The 18,708-nt window shown below is 41.5% G+C and overlaps 1 protein-coding gene across 2 annotated transcripts in view; it reads right to left on the minus strand.

Annotated features, from left to right (window-relative positions):
* The window catches only part of LOC139942868 (zinc finger FYVE domain-containing protein 26-like), a 42,849-nt gene that overhangs the window by 12,516 nt on the left and 11,625 nt on the right, over positions 1 to 18,708 (minus strand). For both annotated transcript variants that reach the window (XM_071939678.1, XM_071939671.1), the window contains 19 exons: positions 16,709 to 16,878; positions 14,777 to 15,812; positions 13,606 to 13,726; positions 12,524 to 12,771; positions 11,503 to 11,732; positions 10,653 to 10,819; positions 10,304 to 10,389; positions 9,689 to 9,789; positions 9,178 to 9,270; positions 8,270 to 8,480; positions 6,865 to 7,904; positions 5,802 to 6,023; positions 5,018 to 5,083; positions 4,367 to 4,558; positions 3,959 to 4,054; positions 3,387 to 3,546; positions 2,689 to 2,850; positions 1,890 to 2,149; positions 1,012 to 1,151 (listed from right to left, as the gene is read on the minus strand). In XM_071939678.1, the coding sequence (XP_071795779.1) occupies positions 1,012 to 1,151; positions 1,890 to 2,149; positions 2,689 to 2,850; positions 3,387 to 3,546; positions 3,959 to 4,054; positions 4,367 to 4,558; positions 5,018 to 5,083; positions 5,802 to 6,023; positions 6,865 to 7,904; positions 8,270 to 8,480; positions 9,178 to 9,270; positions 9,689 to 9,789; positions 10,304 to 10,389; positions 10,653 to 10,819; positions 11,503 to 11,732; positions 12,524 to 12,771; positions 13,606 to 13,726; positions 14,777 to 15,812; positions 16,709 to 16,878 (4,801 nt within the window). The remainder of the gene's footprint in view (positions 1 to 1,011; positions 1,152 to 1,889; positions 2,150 to 2,688; positions 2,851 to 3,386; positions 3,547 to 3,958; positions 4,055 to 4,366; positions 4,559 to 5,017; positions 5,084 to 5,801; positions 6,024 to 6,864; positions 7,905 to 8,269; positions 8,481 to 9,177; positions 9,271 to 9,688; positions 9,790 to 10,303; positions 10,390 to 10,652; positions 10,820 to 11,502; positions 11,733 to 12,523; positions 12,772 to 13,605; positions 13,727 to 14,776; positions 15,813 to 16,708; positions 16,879 to 18,708) is intronic.

Consider the following 18,708-nt stretch of genomic DNA (forward strand, 5'->3'; position numbering starts at 1 on the left):
CACGAAATGAAGCTTCTATCACCAATGACGAATGGGATATAGGATGGTTCAACAGTAGTTTGTTTGATGATCTCAGATCGGGTAAGGATGGTAACGTACACACCAAGCCTTTTCTATACACTGGGACTAGACCATGCTTTTCAAATCAGAATTACAGTTCAATTCAATTAAATTCAATTCCAAAAAACTTCAATCATCCTCAATGGGCAACTACATCCGTTTGCTAGCTCCAGATAAAAGCATTAACACTTAAGGCTAGAAATAGACAAAATACTTTTTTTTTCAAAATATAAAGATTATTTGACAAAATGAGAATAAGCAGGTATGTAAAAGTGGTTTAAACCACAGCAATTGTACACATATAAAAACCCTGTTCAATAGTGAATACATATTTTTAAAATGTTAATTGAATGTACATGAATAATAAGAACCACAAAACCAATTATACATGTACATATACAGTGTAAACAAATAAATGTTTGTTTTATGGGTAACTAATACCATTCTATAAATATTGGAGTGTAGACCTTAATCACGCTGTCACCATAATTTTCCACCCAGGGGTAAATGGGTACCTGTGAGGGCAGAAATGGTTCTTGTGATTGATTTAGCTCATATTGAGTAGCGCATATTAATGTTGCACAGGCTGCATACTCCCCACCAGGGAGCTGAGATGGTTTAAGGAGTGATTTAAGGCCCAGTGACAAGGGGTAATAATGTGAAGCGCTTTGGGACGCCCTCCGGGTGTGAAAAGCGCTGTATAAAAACTGGCTATCAATACTATTATTATAATGGTCATGTTCCCTGTTTCCAATAACAGTGATGAATGCTAACATTCATTGTGCATGGCAGCAGACTATTATTTCGTCCAGCCTCAGTTTGGTAACAATGAGTTGGAATAGAGTAAAATCAAGATGGCCACGCCGCGATAACGGTCTATAGGTCCAAACCAGCATGCATTGTGACATTCTGTTCCTGCTACAATCGCCTGAAGTCAACTTGAATTCCTACCTTGGCATGATGAATGCTTGATAGCACTGATCGCAGACTCTAACTGGAGTGTCACCGTAACCCTCCACCACTGCCTTCAGCTGAGAGCATCGCCAGCAGACAACACGACCACAACGACGACAATGGTGACGTCTGTTGAACTGTAATAACAACAATTGGTTTCAGTATTGATAGTTGTCAAAAGCCAGTAACTGCACTTTACGTGGCCCTCCAAGTACTGTCCACGAAATAACAAGCCTGTGAAATTTTAAACTTCTTCGGAAGTTTAAAGGCAGTGGACACTATTGGTAATTGCTCAAAATAATTATCAGCATAAAACCTCACTTGGTAACGAGTAATGGGGAGAGATTGATAGTAGAAAACATTGTGAGAAATGGCTCCCTCTGAAGTGACGTAGTTTTCGAGAAAGAAGTAGTTTTCCACAAATTTGATTTCGAGACCTCAGATTTAGAAATTGAGGTCTCGAAATCAAGCATCTGAAAGCACACAACTTTGTGTGACACGGGTGGTTTTTTCTTTCATAGTTATCTCGCAACTCCAACGACCAATCGAGCTCAAATTTTCACAGGTTTGTTGTTTTATGCATAAATGTTGAGATACACCAAGTCTGAAGATTGGTCTTTGACAATTACCAATAGTGTTCAGTGTTCAATTCTTTGGATCATTTTTCAACAACTTAAATAAAATAGTGTGAAAAATATTCAGGTTTTGAAGAAAAAATTCTAGTGAATCTCTTTTGAAGTTGCGATGGTTCCAAAAAGAACCAGTGGTTTAACAAGTCAGTTCGTTTCAGGAAAGAAAATATCACATGCAAGCAATCAAACCTTTGTTCAAATGTTTCTTAAAGAACCTCCTTGTTAGGGTATCAGGCTACTCACCATGCTGAATCTCTCATCCTTGCATACCATACAGTGTGTCACCTTAGTGTCTGGTACCCAACTGTCTCTTTTCGGTGGCGAGGTGGGTAGCCCTTCTTGGATGGGAGCGATGGTTGAGGGCGCTATACTTCCTGTTATAGAGACAGCGTCCGACACAGTGGATAATGAGGACCTGCGTGACGATGATGTAACACGTGGAGACTGGCCACGCGGGGAGAGACCACGAGATACACTTTGAACTGATGGGGTGGGGCTGGGTCCTATACATTGAGAGAAAGCATTGAATGTTGTTAAACATTATAAAAGGTAAATAGAAATTTGTTTAAATTCATTTCTTGACATGATTTAACAAAGCTTAAAAGAAAGCCACTGAGCTGAGACACCTTAATCCTGGGAAGGAACAATTACATTCCAAATGAACTTGTTCAATTTATATTATGGATTAAACACTATAAAGTAGCAGTAGTAGTACCATTGGTTGGTGTATGATCCATTGAAGTTCACCATTTAATAAAGCAAATACATGGAGACAACAGGTGTTAGTTGCCAGACGAAAAGGATGTGTCTAATTTTAGCATCTTTCTTAAATGGAGCATTCCCGTCGTAACAGGAATTACAGAGCAGTGACTCAGGCTTAACAGTTCGTCTTAAACCTTGCAGGGTCGTGACCGTGCCCAAAGGACCTCCCCTTGGGCATGGTCCTTTATCGCACGGTCAAGACCCTGCCGGTTATAATTGCCCATTGAATACCTCCTTGCCACTCTTTTATCCAATTTACTCAGACATAGATTCAACTCACCTCTTTCACTAGGTACAGGTATAGCTTGTGACGATGATGGTGACGTTGGAGAGCTCACTGTAGATAACATAGATGATACACTAAGTCTACCACGGCTTCTTCTGTGCCCAGTTGGGGATGTAACACTCAGGCTCGATACGGGCCGTATCGTACAATCCAGATCTGTCAAGGAAAACAAACACCACAGGTGGTGAGGAAAGCTGGTTCAAAAGAAATATTCTCTTTTGAAAAGTTTGATTGTTTTAATCTTCAGAGATGTATACAACAACAATTTCATTTCAAAATGGTCGCAATATTGAGATATTGCCAAAACTCCGGAGCGAATAATGTCCTTGCAGGAAGATTGATCCCTAGTCGAATATAAAATCTGAGAAGCATGGGATACAAAATCTGAGAAGCGTTTTTACCAGAAGAGGGACACTAGGAGGTCCTGATTTCAGGTAACTTGGGCATCAGAGATGCCAGTGACTCTTTCCTTCAGAGACTGAAAACAAATCGCTGAAATAGCCGTAATTCCGGCAATAGCCGGAAAACTGGTATCCCTTGGGCATGTAATAATAATAAGTAATAATACAAAGCATTTATAAGGCGCTATACATTGTACAAAGAACAGAGCGCCTAACAAAGGGAGGGCAACACAAGAACAAAAACAAAAACAAAAGCAGACAGGCCATAGATAAACAAAAAGAGGAGCAAACCTTGTGGTGGGCTCTGTACAGCAACAACTAGCTGTATAGCTTTCTTGGCGTACTTAGCCACTAATGCATCGCATGATTGTAGTGATAATTCACTGCCTCTGAAGTTGTTGGTTTGAAGTTCGCGTCTCAAACAGTCCAGGACGGCTGAGGCATGCTCTATCTGTAAAACACCAAAGTGGACGTTGAAAACTTGCCTCAGTGTGTGTATAGTGTTTACAAGTACTAGCCAGAGGGTTTATTTCTAACGGGTTTAACAAGTGTAACCTAAGTGTGCATGAGTGTTACCTCAGTGTTTATGAGTGTTACCTCAGTGTTCATGAGTGTTACCTCAGTGTTCATGAGTGTAACCTAAGTGTGCATGAGTGTTACCTCAGTGTTCATGAGTGTTACCTCAGTGTTCATGAGTGTAACCCAAGTGTGCATGAGTGTTACCTCAGTGTTCATGAGTGTTACCTCAGTGTTCATGAGTGTTACCTCAGTGTTCATGAGTGTTACCTCAGTGTTCATGAGTGTTACCTCAGTGTTCATGAGTGTTACCTCACTGTTCTTGAGTGTTTACCCACGACCATTACCTTGGTATTCATGAGTAGTTGTTCCAGTATCAGCATCGGTTTGGAAACAAGATCCTCGCATTCAGATCTCTCTGGCTCTGGTAAACACAGCAAAGCCTGCAATGAAAAAAGGTGCCATGGTTATACATTAAAATTGCATTCGCCAGGGCTCAGTTTCATACAGCTTGTACAAACAAAAACGGCTAAGCTCAGAAATACCTTGCTTAGCAGAAACAGAAATAGACCCCCAAGCAGAAGGTTGTAAAACGGCCCAGGGGTCAATTTCACAAAGATAGTCCTAACCTAGGACTAGTCCTAAGAGTTATTTTAAAAATAAGGATGAGTAACTCGTCCTAACTAAAGACAAGCCTAGTCTTAAATCTTTGTGGAATCCACCCCTGGTGAAACAATTGAATGAAGGTACAGTACCTTGACTCCTAGACTCAAAGCCTGTAGCTCCTCCATCTCCTCCATGCTTATCTTGTCGAGGAAATGATCCATCATGAACTGAATCAAGAACACTGTGCTGGCCAGACTAATCCGATCCTCTGGACCCTCCTCGGCCAGTAAACTCTGGCAGATTTGGAGACACATCAGCTTGTCGGGGATGTGCTCTAGGATCTGAACGAAAGATAATATACATATTCATACTCATACATATTCATGATCGATAGCCTAATTCTGACTGGTCCAATCACCAGTAGACTTTGGCAGATTTGCAGACACATCAGCTTATCGGGGATATGCTCTAGGATCTGAAGGAGAGAAAACATACATTTTCAAACTCATGCATATTCATGATTGAGAGGCTAATTCTCACTGGTCTATTCACCAGTAGACTCTGGCAGATTTGCAGACACATCAGCTTGTCGGGGATATGTTCTAGGATCTGAAGGAGATGGATAACATACATATTTATACTCACACATATTCATGACCGATAGCCCAACTCTCACTGGTTCAACAAAAAAGTAGTATTTGGTAAACACAAATGTCTGCAAGCCAGTCCGTTTCTTGATATAAGACCAAGGTGGTCCATTGACGGCAGTAAGAAGAAAATGAATGATGTTGTTTACTTACCTGATATGCAATAAGAGTGTTGCTGCCGTCTCTTAATAAATGCTGCAGATGTTTCTCATGAATTGCCTGGAAAGAAATACAAGAAAAATTGCCACTTAAACCTAGCAGAGTGCCCTGAGATAAATACACGTCATGCCTCGCATTTTAAGTTGTTACTTTACTACTCTTTAAAAGAAACTGAAAATAAAACTTCAAGAAACAATGACTTTAATGTACTCTGTTAGTCTCCATCTCTCCTGAAGCTGAGCAATGTAAACTGTTCAAAGTGTCAAGACCCCAACGGCTGAGTCAATACTTCTCCCAAACGAGATTTACACACGGTTAAATTCACAAGCTTACTAGTTACTTCTTTCTTTCCTTTAGTTGTTGGTTACTTCAAAACGTTTGTTTTTGTTTTAGAGCCGACACTCCTACCAAGAGATTTACACATGGTTATTTTCGCAAGCTTACTAAGTTACTTCTTTCTTTCCTTTACTTGTTGGTTACTTCAAAACGTTTTTGTTTTGTTTTAGAGCCCCCACTCCTACACATACACATGGTTGTACTCGCAAGCTTACAAGTTACATATGTAGTTACTCCTTCCTTTCTTAATACCTGTTGGCTACATGTACTTCAAATCTCTTTTCAGAGCCAACACTCCTCACAAAAGCAGTTTACATTTGGTTGTATCCACAAGATAACTAGTTATAGTTACTTCTTTTTTACTCTCACTTGGTGGCTACTTCAAAACTTTCAAGCCAAGATTTTAGAATATAGATAAAAGAGAACATTTTCTCATGCTAACCTCTTTCAGCGCGTGGTACACGCCGTGAAGGACAGCCCATCGCTTTGCCAGATCAAAGTCCCCAGCACTCAACATGACATCAAGAACCTCGCTAGGGTCCTCTACACTGTCTGCTGCCACCCTCTGCCATTGGGTATAGGGACTTGGTAACGCCACAGAGTTAGGGTCAGACTCATCCTCCGAAATCAGCGGCGAGGTTCTCACCTGGGCATATTCTGTGATCTAGGAATTTAACAGTATGGTTGATTTATTAATGAATGGTATGAAGCCTCTAAATAAAAAAACACTCTGCCTTGTGTTGATTTACAGCGCCTCACAAGATGTGATTTATTTGGACCAGAAAGCTTTGCAAAAACAGCACACTACATAGCAACAAATGTACAATGCCCATAGTAACCAATGTACCAGGCCTCGAGTTGATGATACCCAAGCCTACATTCGTATGGACTGTGAAAGGGGTAACCCTGTTTCAGCCCTAGGAGTAGGTGGCAAAGTCCTCTGGAAAAAATAATTGTAGCCCACTCCTTGAAGTGGCCTTCAGGCCTTGTATGTCAGGCAACTTGCATAAAATAAAATTAAAATAAAAAATAAATAAATAAATATATACTCAAAGCAACTAATGCATTATACCCATAGCAATGAGCACCCGGTAGTCAATATTTATATACTACATGGATGTCAATAGCAAGGTTGATCTAAACCCATTAGAGTGGTGTTTGCACAGTAGTTGACTGACTAAACTAAAAAGTAAGCAATAATTTTTCCTAGCAGGAATTCTCAAAAAGGGTGATCATAAAATTTGATAATCAAAAGGAGGATTATAAATAATAATAATAATAATAATAAGACATTTGTAAAGCGCCTAATGCAAAAAGCCTCTAAGCGCATAAAGAGAAACAATAAAATAAACAATGAGAGAAAGATACAAGATACAAATAAGCAAATTTCAAAAATCAGCTTTAAAAAGCATTATAAGTAACAGAACACCCAAAGTTTTGCATTAAATGTTTTAAAACAAAATCTAAACACTACAAAATTTGCATAAAATATCAAGAAAGTCAACCTTATTATATGTCTTCATTTGCTCCAACTTGTCACAAACAGCTTTTCTTAGGCTGGCTCCTGAAGCCGGATGTGCAACACAGTGATTCAGTAATTGCAGACACACCGAAACTGGTAGACGGGGTAACAGACCAAGGGTCACGCGAGAGCACAAGTCCTTGTCGTGAAGGCAGAGGAGGGACCTCCAGGATTCCGAAATCAAAATATCCACGCTTTTTTGAGGAAGGTCCGCCTGGGCTGCACAGCAGAGTATGAAGTCCCGAATGATTGGCAGATCAGGCAGCCAATCAGAGGAAGAATCTGTCTTGGGCAGAGCCTCGATAAGCTGCAACGCTTCCATCCAGTTGGAGTGTGTGACCAGGTAATCTAATGTGTAAGACATCATTGCCTGGTAGTGGTCACTGCGATGGTTTGCAAGGGTGCAGGAGTGTGCGTCGCGCAGTGTCATGGCAGCACTCAGGCTCTCCGGTAGGTAACCATTGGCCTCGCTCTGCACTGCCTCGGCCGTTTCAACAACACTGCTCAGGTAGGTCTCCACATACCTCTGCATTGTGGAGTATCCCATCACATGCTGCAAGACTTTAGCCATCTCTACTCTTGAGGAAGCTTTGGTAGCATGGTACTCCCTGTCCTCCCCGAACGCCCCCTCATCGAAGACAAGGCTCTTCGGGGTACCCATGGGACTGGTCAGGCTCCCACTGCTTTCAAAAGACTTCTTCAGAGCGAACCGATCCGGTCTCTCATCGACTGCCACGCTGATGAGGCCGGCGAGCGATGCCACCAGTTTGGACTTGGAGTGGAGGTAGGCCATGGTAGACTCAGTCATGCTGAATGTTGGATGAGGAAGACTTTGAAGCGGCTCGACGCTCGCAAGGTTCTCCGGCTGTGAAGAACTTCGCTTGTGCTTGAGGGTCTGAGGGGTGCTGAGTGTAGGCGTGGAGTGGTAATCAAACTTGTAACCATATGAGAAATCATAGGGTTCGATTCTGACTGTGAATCGGAAGGAGCGGCCTCTGTTAAGCAGTGGTCTGTCGGCCGGACCTAGTATAAAATAAAACAAATGACATTTACTTGTTGACTATTCCCCATCACTAAAACACTACCTTTCTTTATTATGTTAAAGAAAGAGACTAAAATGAAACATCATTTTCATCTTACAACTAACACCTGTTATCTCCATGTAATTCCTTCTACAAAACAGTGGACTTTATTGAATCACGCACAAACCAGTAGGGCTGCTTACTTCCCTTAGGTAAGTTAACTGCTCATCCATTAATATGAATCACCCAAATAATTAAACACACCCACTCTGTGAAAAGGTTGAACACTTTCCAAGTTGTTGACAAACTCAGAAATTCTGTAGGAGCTTTTCCGGAATGAAACAATTGAATAGTTTTTTAACATACCACCAGACAAGGGTGTCTTTTCCTCCAGCTGAATGTGCCCAGGTGAACAGCTCAGGACGTAACTCTCTAATTTCTCCCCCATGTGATTGGACATATGAGGAGCCACTACGTTGAGGAGTCCACCATAAATATGACCCTGTTCAATGTCTATACCCAGACTCTTTCCAGTGAAGTCCTTACGGAACCAGTCTAGCTGTTTAGGTATCGTAACCTACAATGACATTTTGCAAAGAGAGAACATTGAAAGATGAGTGTGAGAAAAAAAACGGTTTCAGTGAAACAAAGAAAGTACCTTTAAAGGCAGTGGACACTATTGGTAATTGTCAAAGACTAGTCTTCACAGTTGCTGTATCTCAACATATGTATAAAATAACAAACCTGTAGAAATTTGAGCTCAATCGGTCATCGAACTTGCGAGATAATAATGAAAGAAAAAAACACCCTTGTCACACGAAGTTGTGTGCGTTTAGATGGTTGATTTCGAGACCTCAAGTTCTAAATCTGAGGTCTTGAAATCAAATTCGTGGAAATTTACTTCTTTCTCGAAAACTATGGCACTTTAGAGGGAGCCCTTTCTCACAATGTTTTATACCATCAACCTCTCCCCATTACTCGTCACCAAGAAAGGTTTTATGCTAATAATTATTTTGAGTAATTACCAATAGTGTCCACTGCCTTTAAATCAACACAGTGTGCAACATATCATGGCCGAGCTCTAGTGCACTGGACTCAAGTTCTCCGAAGCTGAGATGGTTTAAGGAATGAAACAAACTGCCCAGTAACTGAAGTAATAATTTTAATGCCCGATTTAAAGGGAATTGGCGGACAACAGCAATGTACAATTGTGCATTACCATGTATGTAAAAACATTCCAGATAAAAAGAGATATTAGGGCATAAACCACTTACCTTGAGTTTCTCTTCGTCTATTATGACATAATTCTCCAGGAACCGCTGCATTGCAACTTCCAGTTGCCCCTCAACGTCTTCCGATCTCATAACCTACAAGTATCAACAGAGAAGGAGGGAAAAGCATGATTAGTCTTCTTAGTCTACAAATTCAAAATTCCCCAAGGTCTGAAGACAAGGTTTTTCGATAAAATTTACACCAAATTTTTGTGAAGTTTTCACAGAGTGGCCATATTACAGGAAAGAGGCTAAAACACAAACATCCATTTTCATCTAGCAACTCACACCTGTTACCTTTTGGTTATATCATTCCTTTTTCAACTGGTGGACTTAATTGGATCAAGTACAAACCCGTAGGTCTGCCGACTGCCCCCTGGCAGATGAACTGCTCATCAATTAAGTTAAATAACCCCAGTAAGTCAATGTTACTTTCCCAGTTTTTTTGCGGCCAAACTCTGAAATTCTTTATTGTACAAAACTACCATACAGAATATTGATCAAATTATTCTACCTCCAGGATTGGTGATACTTGGCATCCACTTGAGATGACGAATAGCAAACGTGTTTCAGCTGGTGGTAGATACTTATGCCATGGGTCACTTGGGCTTAATGCTTCAAAAGTAGAAAGCATAAATAGACTACACATTAACTCTCCTACTCTTGGTAACATATTCAAGTGACTTGACAAAACGTTTGAAAACAGTTAACTGCATAAGTTGTGTCTGGTGACCCAACCATGACAACTGTCATATACTGTGTACAAGGAATATACTGGGTACGTACATGTTTATGATGTAGATTACATTCACCACATGATACTAAATTTCAGGCTGGCATAGCTTATCACAGTGGATGATATTGAATTGTAAGATAGTAGGAGGGTAGCCTGTGTACTCTGTAGATGTGGTTACCACAAGAAATCATATTGCAGGCCGACATACATGTAGTTGATCGATCATTCAAAACCAAAGTGGCTGATTTCGAACGGTCAGACATTAAGAGGGTCGACTATGTACATGTACTTCAAAGAAAAATACTTTAAACATTTTGCAATTTAAGGAAACATTGCTCTTCTTCATACAAGGTTTGTGAATCATCTAAGGAGAAAAATGAGGTGTATTTATACCATGTAATCTGTGCTGGAGTAGATTGTTGAAACAAGATGGTGGATGGAGACCTGCCCGGAGAATGGCGTAACGAAGCTCAAAGGCACTGCAACCAAACAATAAATGTACAAAACATAAACATGATAAAGAAGAAATTTGTTGAGTATGCTCATAACATTCAAAAAAATTATAAGTAACAAATTTTCCTGCAACTTTTTTCTTCTTCAATATTTTACTCTCAATTAACTAAAAACAATGTCGTCCCCAAACAAGCTCATTCAGGCTTTCAAATCCTCAACTTCCATTGTTGAACCCGAAATTCCCTCTCAATTATTTCACACTTAGGATGACCCCTTAGTGCCTACTCACGTTACTCTGCCTAGCTGGCCAATGCAATACGCCACCTTGTTTAGATACGTGATACGGTGGCTGATCTGCCTACTGCTGGTGCCTGGTAGGGCGACCTCATCTTCAAAATGGAGTCTCTCCGTCAGTGAACTGTGCCTCGTGTGACTAGAAGTCTGTCGCATAACATCCTGTATTTAAACAACAAGGATGGATCTTCTAAATATACCAAGGAGGGGGTGTCATAGCCGAGCAATCTAGGGAGATGGACTGAAGTTCTGTAATAGCATAATGTGGGTTTGAATCCTGGCCTGGTAAGTTGTGACACTTGTGTCATTGAGTAAGGCATATTATCATAATTGCTTCTCTTCACACAGCAGTACAAATGGGTACCAGGTTCGTTGGCATTAAACGACAGAGTATTTCTATTCCCTTGGACAGGATGCCAGTATATGGCAGGTTACTCCCCAGCTCTCATCGGTACCCATTAGCACTCTATGATGGAGAGAAGAAATTATGATAAGATGCCTTGCTCACCTAGCCCCAATTTCATGGCTCTGCTAACCTCCAAATTCTGCGCTTACGATCACCATTCCCGCTTATTTGCAAGCACCAAATTTCTGCGCTAGCTGTGTAAGCAGAGAATGCCGAATAACATGAAGTCTGCAAGCACTGAAGCCAAATTCCCCGCTAACCCTTGAAATACGCTTGACATAAGCACAGAATTCCCTGCTTTCGTAAGCACCGATTCTTTGCTTAAAGTCAGCAGAGCCATGAAATTGGGCTATGGCCATGACTCAAACTCACATTCCGTAACATACAGAACTTGAGCCCACTGAAAAGAAGATGGTATGTGACATCAAGGGGTCCTCACCTTGGATATGAGCTGCTGATAGATGTGGTAGAGGGAGGCATGAGCCAACAAGAGGTTCATCACATTCACAAAGAAACCCAGCTTCTGATTAGCCGTCTCCAGCAGGTCCAGATCAACATAGGACAGCTCCCTGGTTGCCTCTGAGATGTCCAGGAAGTCTTGGCAGCAGCAGGCCAACACGCTGGCCCGTAGGTCAAACACTTTGCTATGGTTGGAGGTTGTTGCATGGGCTGGAGAAAAAGAGATGCAACGAAATTGATTTCGAAATTTGCTCCAACCGTGGAAGTGTCGTGGCCAAGCAGTTAAGAGCACCGAATTCAAACAGAGTGTGGGTTCGAATCCCCAGCCGTGACAGTGTCCTTAAGCAAGACACTTAACCATTGCTTCGTCCTTCGGATGGGGCGTAAAGCAGTTGGTCCCATGTGTTGTGTAAGGCATGTTAAAGAACCCAGTGCACGAAAAGAGAAGGGGTTCCCCCGGTGTTCCTGGCTGTGGCTGCTGTATGCGCCGTAGCACCTTGTAAACCATTATAAGGTGCTAAATAATTGGGTCTCAAAATTCATCACTGCAATTACCTATCTTTCTGAAAGTTTGTATTATACTCAGCGCGTTGAGTACCTTGTTTGGTAGATACGTGCGCTATATAAGACTTCAATATTATATATAACTCAACACAATGAATTCTTAATTTACTAATAAAAAATGTCAGAACCATTTCAGAATGGCAGAAAAAGCAGAGTCTTTGATAAACCAGCCTGAGAAATGTGTGCTTGTGAGTTCGTCTGCGCGTGGCATAGAGTTATAAATAAGAACTAGAGGGCGCACTGGCCTATATACGCGACCCGGCATGCGCGCAGGCGGCCATTTTCAAAGTTGACAAAACAGGCATCGCACAGCGTGTGTTTGTGCGACCATTTTGTAAGTTGACAAAACAGCATGCAAAAAACAGAGCATGTATGCGTGTGTGCGCAGCCATAAACTATTAAAAGAACACAGAAGATCTGTTGTACTCTTCACATACTTTTCATCAGCGTGATCATTCTGGAGAGAAGTTCCTCTGCAACATCTGTAGGATGTCGAGGCTCTTGAATCCATCTAGTCTCCTCTCCAGGATCATTCAGAATGACATGCCCAGACGGTCTGGAAGGGACGCTGTGTGATCTGGGCCGCCTAGTCTCCTTGATGGGCTGCATTGGGATGGTTGGGCAACAACTCCGAACGATGACATGGACGAGGTTGAGCTTCAGCTGGTCGGCAACACCTTCAAGCCTGGAAGAGAGGAGTAGACATAATATTGGCGATATTCATGAGCCAGTCAACTTTAGAGAGGAGCTCTAAAATGTCTATGGTGGAATTTAGTTTTGTGATGCACCCCTGGCTGCCTCTTCCCAGGTTGTATCATAAAGCTTAGGTGTGATCCCTTGCTAGATGGCAGCATAGGTTACGGGAATGCGACTATCTATTTCAAATGTCAAGTAAAAATATTGATTTTTAAAAAGAAAAGTCATGTCTATTTTATCTTTTAAAGCCATTGGACCCTTTCGGTAAACAGTGTTGTCCAAGGCCCACACTTTGTGTACCACAACTTCTATATCAAATAACAAACCTGTGAAAATTCAGGCTCAATCGGTCATCGGAGTCGGGAGAAAACAACGGAAAAACCCACCCTTGTTTCCGCGCGTTTCGCCGTGTCATGACATGTGTTTAAAATAAATCCGTAATTCTCGTTAACGAGAATTAATATTGTTTTGCTGTTTTCTCAAAAAGTAAAGCATTTCATGGAATAATATTTCAAGAGAAGTCTTTCACAATTGCCTTCTGTAAACCCTGTAAGTTATTTGTAAATCTGTGAACTTTTATTATTTTTTTCGAACCGAAAGGGTCCAATGGCTTTAATGCAAATGACAAGGATCATGCAAGTTTGTACCAAACAAACATTGAATGTACATGTATTTTGGAGAAATCTTGCTTTTCCAATGAAATTGTTGTTAATGTCTTCTGATTCAATTCTATGACAATGCACTCATACACATCTAATACTTGTATAGTATATTTCATCTATTACTGATATATTATTTCTTCAAATCAATCCAGAATGACAACCTTGTTGGAGGGATCTGGTTCTGGAACATAAGTTTGCCGAGAACGTAGGTAGGGCTTTCCTCCAGGACACAGAATGGGTTGACAGCCTTCGTGCCCCCACTATGCAATGGCTGCTCATGGCCTGTGAAAATACAAGAGTGGGATGTTTATTGTTTCTCGGGAAGAAGTGTTTGCTCGGAAAAGAGGTGGTTTGTTTGCCTTAGACGTTGTTAGGCATCTGTATCTACTCAAACTCTCTATAAATGTTTTCTGGTTTAACTCACAAATGGTATATGTAGCAAAATGTTAAATATAAATCCCCTTGCATACATACATTACATTACAAACATACATATCAGCATTTATTTATATGAGGTGCCTTTTTCCCAAGGTTACAAAGGGCCTAGCAGAAGATGCAACAAAGAAGTCCAAACTCAAGATGTTCCAATGTATGTAAAGTGAAATAAAACAGTCATCTATATCTGTATAAATGAGTCTTAAGATGAATTTTGATTTTACAAGACCAAAACAGTGCCTCACTGAGGCCAATGTAGACCAAGCCTTGAATTTCATTCTTGGAGGGGCACAGCATTTTTTTTTTCGCTAGTAAGGGGCACTTCTATCAGGAAAAATAAAAATTTGTATTGGAACTTTGCAAAGGGCACCAAAGCAAAAGCACAGGGCACCACTGCAGTTGCTGTGGGTGCCTTGAGTTAATTAAGTTAAGTCCTGGAAGACCTATCATTGGCTGTGAGTTGTGCACGAGACATACACATTTGTTCAAAGGCAGTGGACACTATTGGTAGTTACTCAAAATAATTATCATCATAAAACCTTTCTTGATTACGAGTAATGGGGAGAGGTTGATAGTATAAAACTTTAAGAGAAACAGCTCCCTCTGAAGTGAAGTAGTTTTCGAGAAAGAAGTAATTTTCCACGAGTTTGATTTTGAGACCTCAAGTTTAGAACTTGAGGTCTCGAAATCAAGCACCAGGAAGCACACAACTTCGTGTGACAAGGGTGTTTTTTCTTTCATTATTATCGCGCAACTTCTGCGACCGATTGAACTCAAATTTTCATTTTATGCATATGTTGAGATGCACCAAGTGAGAAGACTGGTCTTTGACAATTACCAATAGTGTCTACTGTCTTTAACCTCATGTTTTTATAGGGGTCTACTGGTTAGACGTACCTGGATGCCAGTCCTTTGCTTCTACAAGTAGTGACGACAGCACACTGACATGACTATACAGACTCATCAGATAGTTACTAAACACCATACTCTGGTCTGTATCTGCAGCAGCCAGCAACCCTACCAGAGATTGACACGAGCTTCCACTCTTGTCAAACGTTTGCAGCAGATACCTCATGGCCTGGTGCACCATGGATTGTCCCTTGTTGGCAGAGCTCAAGCTGGCGTCCAGCTCATTGGACGATCCGGGAAAAAACGGCACCTGGCGTTTGCTGTCTGTCTTGATAGCCCGACTGAACCCCATCACTGCCTTCCTGTGCTCCAGAATGGTATTGATTTGAGCCCGGAGTGTGACAGCATCTAATGGCCTTGTGGCTTGCAGGAGAGCCTCGCTGGCGCTTCGCTGATAAAACTCTTCTAGAATATCTTGACGGATGAGGGCAGTCGAGTCGGCAGATATTGGTGCTATTAAATTATTGATCTGATGCACAAAGGGCAAGACGCCCACCAGGAGTTGCAGAGGGTCCAACTTGGCGGCCGACTGTGGGGGTGAACGAGCCTTGTACGATTGGTCATACTCCCCAAGACTGTGCAGTCCGAGCTGTAGGCGACCCTTGGCGACGTCCAGTAAGTCCGTGCTGGCCTTCCAGGATATGCAGGCTGTGCATGCTAGATCGAAGATCACAACCCCCGCAACATTCAGCATCTGGATGCTCTTCAGCATCGTGGCCACACTGGAGTGCTTCTCGTGTTGACCGGAGTTGACGAGCGGCGTCGTTGGTAATAACGGAAGGTGCGACGTTGCCAGGAGGTCGTCCACAACACCCGAAACAGACAATGATGCTGTCCCTGAAGCAGCGATTTTCCCGATGGAGGATGACGGGGATAGTCTGGGTTTTGCTGCTACTGAAGTGGAAGTCATTTTGGAAACTTTGGTATCAAGGCTTTGCAGTCGTCTGACTGTGTGCTCCCAGTGTTCGGCAAAGTAAACCTCAGAAACTTCTGGCTTATCTTCAAGCTCAAACATCTTCACCACCTACATTACAAGTGAAAGAAAGGGGACAGTTACTGCTTTTCACAGAATTTGTATGTTTGTCTGATGGAGCATCCATGTGAAACGAAACCAAGTGTGATGAGTAATAAAAGTGAATTCCAGAGTCTTGGTGCTATGCTGGAAAAGGCTACATCAAAGCAGATTAATTGACAGGCATTTCGTTTTTAAGGGGTGTATGGAAGCCAGTTTGTAGACTCGCTGATATGACACAATATAAGTACTCCAATGTTTCAATAAGAACTTGTGAACCCACCACACAAGACAACTGCAATCATCAATGTCAAAACCCAACCTACAATGCCTGGTCTACAAAATGCTTTTAGTCTAGATATTCCTACAAGTTTCCATTTGCAAATCTCAGAGCTCTCAAAACTATCAAGGGAGGGAGGTCACACCCTTACACTCCCAATGACCCAATTTCATAAAGCTGCTTAAAAGCAAACAAATTGACTAACAATTTTGCTTACCGGAAACACGCTGGAAAAGAGTTACCAGCCAAATAACCATCTTATGTGCAGTTTGCGACTGGTTCCCTGCTTATTATTGCAAAGCAGAAATTTCTTAATCAATATATGAAACTGGGCACCGGTCACTACACCCATGGGCCCAATTTCATAGAGCTGCTTTAGACAAAATTTTGCTTAAGCAAAAAAAATCCTTGCTTAGTAAAATCAGATACCGAACAAGACTCCACTCAATTTATGCTAAGTAAACAACAGCTCAATACCAGTCACAAGCAATGTATGTGGCATGAAATTTTTGCCAGTAACATGTGACAAATAAGCGAGCTATTTTCGTGCTTACACTGTAAGCAAATTTTTGGCTTAAGCAGCTCTATGAAATTGGCCCCTGGTTGAGATGATATTTAGGACAGATACCTGAAGAGCCTGTGCATAGGTTCCTCTATGTAAACACATTCTAAGAAGTGTGTCTTGAGACGACAGCATACGGGCGACCACTCCTCGCTCACTAGACGACAGTTTGGCATCTGACCTCCGATGTCTTCGCCTCCTTTTACGTCGCTGCTTAGCACTGCTGTTACTGCCCTCTTTAAGAAGAAATGATAAACAGATATCTCTTTGAAATTCCAATGATACAAGATGAAAATGTTTCGAGGGATGTTTTTACTTTTTATGATAACAGTTTTGTCAAGTGAAGTTGAAGACTTCAAAATCTCAACCTGAACTTAGTAAGTTGAACAGTAACACCATGTACATGAAATAGCTCTTGTGATTCTGAAAAGCAAAGTTTTATTTTGTTTGTTGGCGTTTCAATCTGAGCGTACTCTATGAAATAAGATGTTACATGTACAAAACCGGTTAACCTTAGTCTCAGAGAGATAGTTCAATCTTCCACCAGTCGGTTCCCAAACAACTTTAGAAATCAGTGCAATGAAGTGGTGTGCTCTGAGAATCATACAAAAAGTGCTGGGATTTCAAGACTGTATTTAATTCTTATCTATAACTCAAATAAACGAACAAAATTAAACAAAAAAAGGCTGCTTCTTGATTGAGTGTCTACAGATCTCATACGTGCAGCTAGTCTTTTGCATGCAGTTTGCCTCAGCCAGAGGTGAAGCCTCATCAGCCAGAGGTGAGGCCTCATCAGCCAGAGGTGAAGCCTCATCAGCCAGAGGTGAAGCCTCAGCCAGAGGTGAAGCCTCAGCCAGTGGTGAAGCCTCAGCCAGAGGTGAAACCTCAGCCAGTGGTAAAGCCTCAGCCAGTGGTAAAGCCTCAGCCAATGGTGAAGCCTCAGCCAGTGGTGAAGCCTCAACAAGAGGTGAAGCCTCAACAAGAGGTGAAGCCTCAGCCGTAGGATGTAAAGTTAGTGTCCAAGGTGCTAAAATTACTGGACTCTGAGTCATTGGTCAATCACGTATTGTTAGCTCCTTGTTAGCATGCACTATGGCTATTCTGAAATTTAAAATTAATACCCTCAACATCTGCTTTAGAGGCTGTATTATCCTTGGCAAATAAACAAAATAAAAATTAAGGTCTTGGCTTAAGCTTTTTGTAAATTAGCCCACTGGGCTAGTAAACTGTGATTTTTCCCTGTCCGAGGAAGATTTAGTAGTAGCCCAGATTTCAAACATATAATATTGTCATTAAATGTATCTTTCTGATGTATTAAAAGTACCGATCACAACAAGTTGAATGGTCAAATGAAGTTGCATTCACACATTCAAAAATAAAGAACACATTTTAAAAGTTGCACAGTTATTAATAGCCTGCAAGGTATTGTTCACTGCCTCATACCAGTTTCTACTATTAAAACAATAATACGCCAGGCTAGTGTTAAGGGTTAACCCCGTCAACCTTAGAGAAACAAAAACATTTTTATCAGCATTCCTTTTCCGTGACACCAGTAATGATTTCTAATTAAGTTAAAAGCAAAATAAATATTTTGCAGAGCCTATTAGCATTCCTTAACCATTCCCGAACCCTTCTCCAGTAATTAAGTCATCGTGCAGTGTTTTGTTTCCCCCAGACAAAGAGGGGCATACATGTAGGGTGCTGGAAGTAATGCTAAAAATCTCCCTTTTCCGGAGGTCATCGTGTATTTTATCACTCCAGATTACAAGAGATTGATAGGCTTCCAAAATTGGTTTGTCATAATGTATTTGAATTCGGGAGGCAATTTTGAATGCTCATTGACAGGAAACCCTTGGCTTGTCTACTGTGAATGTACTCTCCATGGTCTTTGTGCCAAGAGCCATTTGGGTAGGAAAGAACACCACTAGTGGCTTGTGTACAGTGGACTCAGTTTACAGTCTCCTGTGGTGTTTTGTGCTACATTTAAGAGCCAGTTGGGTAGGAGAGAACACCACTAGTGGCTTGTGTTCAGTGGACTCGGTCTCCACAGTCTCCTGTGGTGTTTT

This window comes from Asterias amurensis, chromosome 1, assembly GCF_032118995.1.
Source record: "Asterias amurensis chromosome 1, ASM3211899v1".
Taxonomy (NCBI): Eukaryota; Metazoa; Echinodermata; class Asteroidea; order Forcipulatida; family Asteriidae; genus Asterias; species Asterias amurensis.